The sequence below is a fragment of the Oncorhynchus keta genome, chromosome 34, assembly GCF_023373465.1.
Source record: "Oncorhynchus keta strain PuntledgeMale-10-30-2019 chromosome 34, Oket_V2, whole genome shotgun sequence".
NCBI lineage: Eukaryota > Metazoa > Chordata > Actinopteri > Salmoniformes > Salmonidae > Oncorhynchus > Oncorhynchus keta.
Window position 1 is genome coordinate 34140184 of NC_068454.1, and position 11244 is coordinate 34151427.

The 11244-nt window shown below is 39.4% G+C and overlaps 1 protein-coding gene across 4 annotated transcripts in view; it reads right to left on the reverse strand.

The window, feature by feature from the left end:
* Positions 1–438: 438 nt before the first annotated feature.
* LOC118366990 (methyl-CpG-binding domain protein 5-like) overlaps positions 439–11244 on the reverse strand; it is a 59364-nt gene continuing 48558 nt past the window's right edge. For 3 of the 4 annotated variants that reach the window (XM_035749899.1, XM_035749897.1, XM_035749898.1), the window contains 5 exons: positions 7283–7557; positions 5360–6406; positions 3567–3643; positions 3387–3462; positions 439–3236 (listed from right to left, as the gene is read on the reverse strand). In XM_035749899.1, the coding sequence (XP_035605792.1) occupies positions 3174–3236; positions 3387–3462; positions 3567–3643; positions 5360–6406; positions 7283–7557 (1538 nt within the window). In that variant the 3' untranslated portion in view covers positions 439–3173. The remainder of the gene's footprint in view (positions 3237–3386; positions 3463–3566; positions 3644–5359; positions 6407–7282; positions 7558–11244) is intronic. The other variant, XM_035749900.1, reaches the window with a different exon arrangement.

The following is an 11244-nucleotide window of genomic DNA, read 5'->3' on the forward strand; positions in this document are numbered from 1 at the left end:
TTGCCTAGTAGAGTAAATTATTACTTTTAAGTTGTATTGAAAAACACGTACAACATAAAATTGTGTGGATTATTCACTTACACCAAACACTAGTACACTTCAAGTAGGCCAATTTCAGGTTCCCATGTCTTTTGCAAGAGTTGAGCCCAGTATGAGCTGGTTTAAGCTCAATAAAAATGTTGCCAATCATTTCAAAAGTTAGAGGGTAGTTCTCGAAGAATTGACAGATCACCTAAGTGTGTAGAACATATCCTTTTGATACAAAATCTAATATTATTGTGTCTTTCACACTTAAACTGGCAATATAAAATACAGATGTGTTTGGAAATGTTGATTTAGGGTAGGTGGGTTGAAGTTAGTAGCTTGAAGGGGACAATTTGATGGAATAACTGGAAGAGACTATAACATACATGTACAATATAACAACGTAAGCCACAGTTGATAGAATACTTTTTTTATTGCAAAATGAATGCAATACTTTGTCAAATTTGTAAATCCCTTTCGAACAAACACCATTAAAAGATTTTGAACAAAGCATAATAGCCACCTTTTACTGCGTGTAATTTCAGGCACACTTTTCTAATTGTAAAACATTTCTGCTAGAGAAGCAGGAAAGGAAAATGCTACAGCTGTTATCTATTCAGAAAGATGTACTGAAAACTATAAGTACAAAATATACTTTGATGTTGGTGCTAAGTGACTGTTACATTACCAATTGACTAACAATGCATATCACATTTAAAATGAAAATACTTTACAAAAATGTAAAAGCTTTTTCCACTGTAAAACCATCAAAAACAATGTGGGCCACTCAGCTTTTACCATATGTTTTGAAATAAAGAGCATAAAAATGACATTTAAAACCACATTCAATAAATAACTCATTCCAAAACAATATTAGAATATATTTTGTTTCAATAAGGAGGGCAAAACATTTATTCCATTAAACACAATCACTCAAGATCACTACAATGGACAACAAGTTTGAAATGGAAGACATAAATAAACATTTACTTTGTCCATGGACTAGTGGTGGGCTCTTCATATTCCCCCAATTTTAGGATTAAGAGTGCAATATAATTATAAACAGAATGCATATAATGTTGATGACATAGCTTACCAAGTGTTAAAACGAGTATTAGATTTTAGGATGCCGGGTTGTTCTGTTAGGATTGAACACAGATGACTTGATATTGTATGTTAAATAATAAAAATTAGACAAACATGTACATTTGTCAGTTTTACAATTTCAGATTTTCACAAGACTGATCAAATCAGAAGACTGATCAAATCAGAAGGTGCCCCTCCTGAGTCAGGGTATTAAGTACAGAAAATGAAGTTCACTCTTTTAAAATGAACATTTTACAATTTCTTCAGGCCGTAGGTATATACTCAGTGTTGACACAAGTAAGAAAAAAAGAACACTATATGCACATACTGTGTGTTCAAAATTGTACACTTCATAAATAAACACAAATATATAAATGTATATTTATAAACCACTGATGGAATATTTATCCATATATAGGCTGTTCATTTGTTTTAAGAGAAAAATATATAATACTCTAAGGCTTTTCAGAGTGTACAACTCTCATTAGTATTATTGCTAAGTAACCAATGTATATCTACAAATAAATATGTGATTCATAAATAAATTATAAAGTACAAAAGCAAAAAACAATGAAAATGAACAAAATGAAGGCCACTAATTCAATAGAATATTAAAAAGATAAATAATAGAAACTTAAAGTCCTAACTTGTGATACGGCATAGCTTTGGCAGCTGGGGATTGTAGCATTGGATATAAGGCTCGGATCAAAGTTCACTCATACTTTCTTGGGTCGTTTAAAATGGTTTTGCAGAGCAAAGGAAACCAATGAGTATACTACAGATCTCTTCTGGCCTGTAAATGTGCAGTCCTTACTATTAAGGCATTTTGACCCTTGAAATGACACATTCAAGGGTAAAACACAGAGAAATACTCAATTACATGATTTGATAGAGAAAATAAACAGCTTAATACTTTTTGCACCATTTAAATATGAACATAATTGTAGATTAAACACTAGTGGCAGAACCGTATATTACAACTGTTGCTATTGAATACTTCATTTCAGAATGCATGTACTGTATACCACAGAAATTAGTCTATACTTAATTTTTTTTTTTTTAAATGAACAAACATATACTGTCAAAGTCATGTTGCAGATATAACACAGGAAATCTGTTTATCAAAAATATTCAGAGAAAATAAATTTTACTTTGAGAGTACAAATAATGTAACTTAGAGGCATATTTCAGACTCCTTCCCTTGATGGCTTTTTCTTTTCTTGGATAACATGGATAAAAACAAGAACAAGGAAAAAGGAAACGTAAGACAAAGAGAAAGTATTTGCATGTCCTATGTTCAGATAAAGGATATACTGTGGGTCTATCTTCAAGTCTTCCAATTTCCCTTTCTTGGGACACACACTGTATGTATGCCTACCCAGCTGGACAAGATCATCCTTACTGGCTGCATGCAAATGAGAATAGTGTCTGTTGAAGTTCAACATTATAATCCTTCAGCTGTTCAATGCTTAACAGCATGTTTCAATAGATCTGTAATAGAAATTCCTTTATGCTGCTTTTCTTTTGAAAAATGAAATCTCTGGCCTCACCGTTTTGTGAAAAATAAAAACATTGGAGAACCAGATGTAGTTTTGTATTGATATGTACATAAGACATTAGCATTAAGTCAACTCATCAATGATAAAACTGAACAATATATACAATTAACCACTGAAAATAATGTACTGTTTTCCTTTGTCTATGTGCATAATCTAAAATGCATCAGAAATATTTGGACCAACTATTTCCTTATATGTAGAATCTCATTTTCCATAAGGACAAGCTAGCTGTGGATATCTCACAGCTATTATTTTGCAGCTAGGTTCCTCCATCCTTTCTGGTACTTTCTTCACTGTCAGTGTCTTGGTGGTGGTCAAGGTGGGAGGGTTGACTCTGATTGTAGCACTAATCCAATTGGACTAAGTACCAAGCTGATGCAAAAGAGAAGATAACGGTCACTACTATTGCACACACTGGCTAGCGATTCTACATCGGCTACACACGACCCATTGGCTAGATGGACCGCTACCCAGCAGGACACCAAAGGGTCCACACATTTACTGTCATCTGGAGATCTTCCTCCTCTTGGGTTTAGTGGTCTTGACTTGTCTGTCTCTCTGTGATATCTGGTGCACCAAAGAAATGGGGGAGGGGTTGGAACACCATCTTTAGATAGACTGTAGACATAATGAGAGGCTCACACACGTTTGGGAACCCAAAGGTAATCTCGAAAGAGGTGTGTACAGTACACACAATAACCAAATCGGAATACTCACATTGCCTGTCATCTTATCCAGCTCACACATAGCCTCCTGTATAGCAGCCTCTAGGTGGTTATTCCATTTTCGACCACTGTAAGAAAGAGAACATATTTGTATTACTTCATCCTCATCTGATAAAAACAATGTGCAGGGACAGAATAAAGAATAATAGCATATTACTATAGGGTAATTTACTTTCTGGTTATCTTGTTTGCTTTATGTAGTGTGTCCAGATCCTCTGTTAGTGTCCTCTGGAACTTCTCTGACTCTACCTGAAGGCAAGTAGAAACAACATTACCAAACACCGGGGGAATGAAACCAAAACATTACCAAAGGATCACCTGTTGGTAGTGCATGGCGCTTGTAATGCCAGGGCATTGAGTTGGATTCCCGGGACCACCCATACGTAAAATGTATGCACGAATGACTAATCTAAGTGGCATATTACACAGCCAAGTGAAACCAAAAGCACATTACCCTGTCCACACAACAGAAGTTCTAAATGTACATTACCCTGTCCATAGAACAGAAGTTCTAAATGTACATTACCCTGTCCATAGAACATAAGTTCTAAATGTACATTACCCTGTCCACAGAACAGAAGTTCTAAATGTACATTACCCTGTCCATAGAACATACGTTCTAAATGTACATTACCCTGTCCACAGAACATAAGTTCTAAATGTACATTACCCTGTCCACAGAACAGAAGTTCGAAATGTACATTACCCTGTCCACAGAACATAAGTTCTAAATGTGCATTAACCTGTCCACAGAACAGAAGTTCTAAATGTACATTACCCTGTCCATAGAACATAAGTTCTAAATGTACATTACCCTGTCCACAGAACATAAGTTCTAAATGTACATTACCCTGTCCACAGAACATACGTTCTAAATGTACATTACCCTGTCCACAGAACATACGTTCTAAATGTACATTACCCTGTCCACAGAACATAAGTTCTAAATGTACATTACCCTGTCCATAGAACATAACTTCTAAATGTACATTACCCTGTCCACAGAACAGAAGTTTGCAGAATGATTCCGGTCAAAGCAATCAATTACTTAATTTCACATTTCATAATTATAATGACTCAAATTCAATAAAGCTTTATTATCGAATGACTAACTTGCAAGTTACTGTAACGCCAGGTAAGACAAAGAGCATTCAATCATTTTCTAATAAAAAAATGAATCAGCATCTTGTCCTATTCTTCCAAACTGCTTTTAATTGTATTTACTGAACACAATGGGTCAGATTCATTAAAATAGCTGTCCACACAGGCTTGTAAAAGGGATGGATATGGCAAATTCATCCACTATTGCATATTATCTGCACAGTCAAACAAGGCATGAAACCAAACTGAAATATCAAATAGCCAAATGTTAGCCTAAATAATATGGGTAAATCCAGGAAAAATTTAATAAAGTACAGTCCCCCAAGGATTCCTACACTGAAGTTCCTGAACAGTAGCTCTCGAGAAAAAAAAGAACAAAACACAGTAGGCAGTGAATAAATTCAAGCAATGGATATCGACAGACAGGTGAAAATGGTGGTAGAATGACCTCTGGGAAGGTGTCAAACCCATTATGCTGTTTTACCCTGATGTTAATTCCTTGGCGTCTCAAATGCTTTTGAGAGTGTCGCAGGGCAGAATTGGGGTGTTTTTTAATGCAGAACACCGTGGGAAATCTTCCCTCTCCCTCTCATGCTCTTCGTGAGGAATATATCATCTTTCAGGGACTTGCCATGCCTGGTGCCCTACACATTTTTAAACTCCCCTCTTATACAAAGCATTATTTTGCCATAAAAAAACTGCAACGGTAATGTATACAGTAGTACTAGCAGCAAAGGTTTAATGTAAAATTGTGTTGAAACTGAGGCTGGAATTGTGGCAGAGACCTCCACTTCTTTATCTGATGTAGTCATGTGACCAATCATAATTGATGACACTAAAACACTGTGTACACAACAAGCTCACCTTTCCCTGCATGTCATTCACCATCCCAGGGGAGTACATGTGCCCCTCGCTCCCAATCTTGCCTGGCCATGGAGGGAAGCCTTTGCCCTGGCCCCAGAGTAGATCCCCTGGGTAGTGGGCCGGAGTTCTGGGCCTGTGGTGGAGCGGGAGACCCTCACTGGAGGAGGGAGAGTCCCCAGGCCTCAGGTCTTCCTCGCCGCTCAGGCTCCCGTTCAGGTGGCCATTGTAATGCCCATTGTAGTGGTTCCCATTGAGTTGGCCGTTCAGATGTTCGTTGTAGTGGCTGTAATCCTTGGTAAAAAGGCCCTCTGGTGGGACAGAGGAAGAACCAGGGGACAGGCTGGGGTGTCTGGAATGTAGTCTTCCCGAGGTGAGGACCCTACCGTTGCCGTTCATATGGGCATACAAGTCACTGGGGAAGTGCAGTGTTGTTTGGTCCTGAGGGCCAAATTGGACCTGGGCCTGACTTTTGGGCCTCTCTGGGTAGGTGCCGTTTCTGCTCTGGGCTAAGGAAAACGGTTGGAGGAGCTCGTCATTACGCCACAGACCAGCCTGCTCCTGGCCCTCTGCCTGCCCATCCCATTGTCTTCTCTGGGCTCCGTGTCGCGGCGAGCGGAATCTGGCAGGAGCTTCCATAGCAACAGGAGAGAAGCTGTTGTTCCTTTCAGGGGTCTTCTTGCGTGGCCGACCCACCTTGGGTTGGTGTCGGGGCTCTGTTACTGGCTCCTGATATGAGCGAAGGGGGCCATGAATGACAGAGTTAACCGCATGGGAGAGGTCGACAGGCTCGCCGACAACAGAAGCATCGAAGGTACCGCTAGCACCTGTTGATGTGATGACATTAAACGCGCTCTTGCTGGCCGTGCCCATCGCTGCCCTGTGGATGGTATCAATAACTTCTCCCCCACCACCTGGAAGGTCCTCGGCAGCCTGGTATTCTTGATGACCCTTCTGGCGACAAGGGGCACCGGGTTGGGACATGGACATCATCCCCGGTCGACTCATCATAGTTCTGTTTGGCAGTGGAATCGTCTCAGGCAAATCCACCTGTAACAAAAAGAGAGGGAGAGGTTCAAACATGTTGAAAGTAGCTAGGTTTCCATCCAATTTGCAACAGATTTTCATGCAAAAGATGTTCCCATCAAACAGACTTTTTGTGGATAAAAGCTGTGCGTGATGACATACGCACATTAAAAAAACTTTAGCTGTTAAATTCCCACGTACCAGAAGAAAAATACAAGTTAGATGGGTTTCCATCGCATTTTCATCTTTACTGATGGTTTTGTCAACAAAACTGTTAGGTTATATAGCAAAATGTGCGAGGTGTTGTCACATGCGCTTGTAGCCAACACCTCACAGATACTGTGGGTAGGCTAACTACATTATGAGATTATTATGGATAAGAGCAATATTATTTGTATTTGTCAAACAGCAGCCAAGCATTGATCATCATGTCACCAGAACATGACCCTCGATATTTATTGGAAAGGAGCATCAAGCTTATCATCTTGCACATTCACCACCCTGTGAAGTTAATCATAATTAATTTAATCTGTAGCCTAATAAACTGCATGGTTTCCCAAGTCGTAGTGGGAGGACCACACAACATATCATTATGTGACTCCAAGTTTACTTCAATATAATGGTTATTATATCAACATTTCCACTGCCATTTCACACATAATATATTTTTCCAACACAAAAATGTCCCACCATGTCAAACAAACAAATTGTCTGTCGGCATTTTTAAAATTGTACCGGCATTTCATGTTTCCGTCAGCCCAGTGGTAACTTTTTTCATACATCATTCAAGAAATGTTGAATGGAAATAAACAATAAACATCCCTAAACTGCGAAACAAACATCCAAATACACAGAAAGTCACCACAATTATTTTGGGGCTTGAACTGGAAAAAAACTGACCTGGAAGCTCTGAAGGAGGCTGTTCATGGTGTTGGAGGAGGCATCATCAGGGAGAGGGGCATCAGGGTGGGAGCCTTGGCACTGGAATCTGTGCTGCTGCTGGCCCTGCATGTAGTGCTGACCAGGACCCTGGGCCAGACCCTGGTGTTGGCCCTGAACAAGTGGTTGCAGTCTCTGTTGTTGCAGTGTATGGGCCTGGCTGTTCCTGATGAGAGACTGAAGACTCTCCTCTCGGGCCTGCCTCAGCTCACAGCTCAGAGAACTACTGACCTCACCTGCACAAAGGGAGAGAGAGAAATGAGAGAGAGAGAGAAAGGAGAGGCGTGAGAAAGGTGCGAGAATGAAAAGTGAAGTGAGGGAGTGGGAGTAGAGGAAGATCTGATCATGAGGACAACACCACTCCAAGCTAATTGAGTTTTTTCAAAGATAAGCAAACCAAAGGGACAGTAAGAGAGAATAGTGTGGAAGTAAAAAAAAAAGTAGTTTTGCCCAAAGTTTACTCCCATTTACTTCCCTTGATTTGTGAGGACTTGATTGAACAAATAAGACAGTAAAATGAAACATACAAGATAAGTGAGAAAATAAAGAAGACTATGTTGTTGAAATGTAAACCAAAGTGGTCAACTGTGGTTAACTGTGGTTCAGTTGGGCTTCCCTGACTACAGACTGAAACTTCAGGCCAATTATAGGTATTTCAGACAAAATATTGCTCCTGACTCTTAAATCAAGAAAAATCTATGAATATATAAATCTTGGATGTACACTTCTAGAAGCCCAGCCATAGATGGATATCCATACATTACCTCAACATCGTCAGCAAGGGATATGGTGTAGAACAGGAGAAGTAGCCAATAGTAGCAGTGAGTAACAAAATTAGGATTCTAATGCTTTTGAAATAAAGGTTCATTTCACAAAAACGGTTGACAAACCTCAACAAAGTAGCCAGTAGCCACCATGATCCGCTAACTGACGGTTTCGGAGGACATTTCCTGAATCCACAGAGCTTGGACACGAAGTGAATGTGATCATTTGTGTGGAGCTCCTGTATCGAAACAGAAATGCATCCCATGTTTATGGATGAGTGGCTCTCACTGTAAGGGTAAACGCTCCCTACTTTCTGGTAGCTCGCTCGTGAAGTTTTTGACATTACTGTGAAAGTGCATAAAATACAAGATCCCCCTAATGTAATTAGTCTACACTAAAGGCTCAGCTGTCTAGATACATTTGACTCCTGATAAGTGCACATATCAAAAGGAAATGAATGCTCCATTCAAGTGGAGTGCAGCTCACGAGTCCCAATTCAAATATATTATTTCCCTTTTCTTGTGCTACTGCCGGCTATTTGCAATCACAACAATCCCAAGCCATTGCGTACATCAAACTAGAGCTAAGAGAATGTATCTAGACTAAATGCCACTACCTGCAGTGATTCCCCTTATATTCATTTAGCTACCCGTGACACCGATGCTGAAAGAAATCCTAGGGCAAATACTGACTAGTCGTTGCATATTACTTATCACCCAAAAAGTAAATGACAGAAACAATAAGTATACAGTTCATATAGGGAAATCAGTCAATTGAAATAAATTCACTAGGCCCTAATCTATGGATTTCACAGCTGGGAATACAGATATGTATCTGTTGGTCACAGACAACTTAAAAAATAAAATGGGCCTCAGGATCTCGTCACAGTATTTCTGTGCATTCAAATTGCCATCGATAAAATCCAAATTGTGTTCGTTGTCCGTAGCTTATTCCTGTCCATACCATAACCCCACCGCCACCATGGGGCACTCTGTCAGCGTTGTGAACATCAGCAAACCGCTCACCCACACAACGCCATATACGTGGTCTGCGGTTGTGAGGCTGGTTGAATGTACTGCCAAATTCCCTAAAATGACGCTGGAGTCATCTTATGGTAGATAAATTAACATTAAATTATCTGGCAACAGCTCTGGTGGACATTCCTGCAGTCAGCATGCCAATTACACACTCCCTCAAAACTTGCCACATCTGTGTAATGATCATGCTGTTTAATCAGCTTGTTGACTTGCCACATGTGTCAGGTGGATGGATTATCTTGGCAAAGGAGAAATGCTCACTAACAGGGATGCAAACACATTTGTGCACAACATTTGAGAGAAATAAGCTTTTTGTTCATATGGACATTTTCTGGGATCTTTTATTTCAGTTCCTGAAACAAGGGATAAAACTTTATATGTTGCGTTTATATTTTTGTTTGTTCGGTGTATTTTAATCTGGAGGCAGAGTTTATATCCCACTCATCCTCCCAACCACCTAAACCCATTAAGAGCAAACCATCTCAGCAATTAGATCAATATTACACAAGAAGGCACTTTTCCCAGTGTAATCCACCCCGTTTTCAACAATATTGTTTTTACTAAAACATTAAAGCTGCATAATACACCTTTTTTTCTAGAGCAAGTCTACATCTTTTACATCTAGCTAATACGTTTTGTGCTTGAACTTTTTGTTGTTGTTGTTAAGTTTGACAAATGTGAACTTGCTCATTAGTTAGCTAGCTAGCAAACGTTAGCTTGCTAAATGAGCCAGGCAGTCACACACACTTCATATGAAACAAATGGGGTGGTAAGTGCAGCACATTGCACACAACACTAAATGCTTTACCAAGCTATCTATCTAGCAAGATGAATAAATACTTTAATTCACTCACCATTACCCCATACTACCAATGTCAGTTCGCTTGCTAGCTAAACTAAAGTTAGCTAAATGATTAGCATCACCATTTGACAATTAGCACAAGATAGCTAGCTAGCTACTGCACTGGCACTCGGCAGCTAACAGGCAGTTGTTTAATTCAGAAATAAATCCCTTGCTATTTAATAATGTTGCTAACTACACTGGTTATCTAGTTGTGCCCATCTGGCTAGAATCAAAAAGGGTTTAATACAAATTCTAGGTAGCAACATTAGCACAACTTGCTTATTAGCTAACATTCGCTATCTACAGCACACAAGCCAAACATCGCTTATTAACCTTTTTTGGGATAGGGGGCAGCATTCACTTTTGGATGAATAGTGTTCCCAGAGTGAATTGCCTCCTACTCTGTCCCAGATGCTAATATATGCATATTATTATTAGTATTGGATAGAAAACACTATGACGTTTCTAAAACTGTTTGAATGATGTCTGTGAGTATAACAGGACTCATATGGCAGGTGAAAACCTGAGAAAAATCCAACCAGGAAGTGGGATATCTGACGTTTGTAGTTTTTCAAAGCTTGGCCTACTGAATACACAGTGTCTATGGAGTCAAGTTGCACTTCCTACAGCTTCCACTAGATGCCAACCGTCTTTAGAAACTGGTTTGAGGATTCTACTATAAAGGAGGGGCTCATGAGACCTGTTTGAGTCAGTGGTCTGGCAGTGTCTCAGGCTCGTGCTCCCGACAGAGTTAGCTCTTGTTCCAGTGCTTTTCTTCAGATATAGTAATTCTCCAGTTGGAAGCTTATTGATGTTTTATGTTAAGAAAGTTACTGCCACATTGTGGTCTGGACTATTTTTAACGAGGCTTATCCAGGGGGTTGATCTGTGCTGTGACAACACACCAGTATCCTTTAAGTTAAATCATTGTTTGAGAATATGACTTAGTTTAGCTGAAAATGGGTTAAATAAATAAGAACAAGAACAAAAAAGCAGGAAAAATAAGGTATGATGTGCGAAACAAGTAGAAAAACATATCTGAACATTTTTGTCTGCCTGCCTGTAAAACATTTTTGCCTTTAAAGAGGTCTTGCACGCTGGCTTTAAATAGCTCACTTTCATTTGGCTGTGCAGCAGAAAATGTTTTGCAGTCAGCACTTTGATGAAAGATGCTTAAAGAGCGCAAGTGACAAAGACGGCAACAACATGAGACTGAATTTAATGACAAGGACAAATAGTTACATGCAAAAAGATGGTCATATTCATATTTGTAAGGT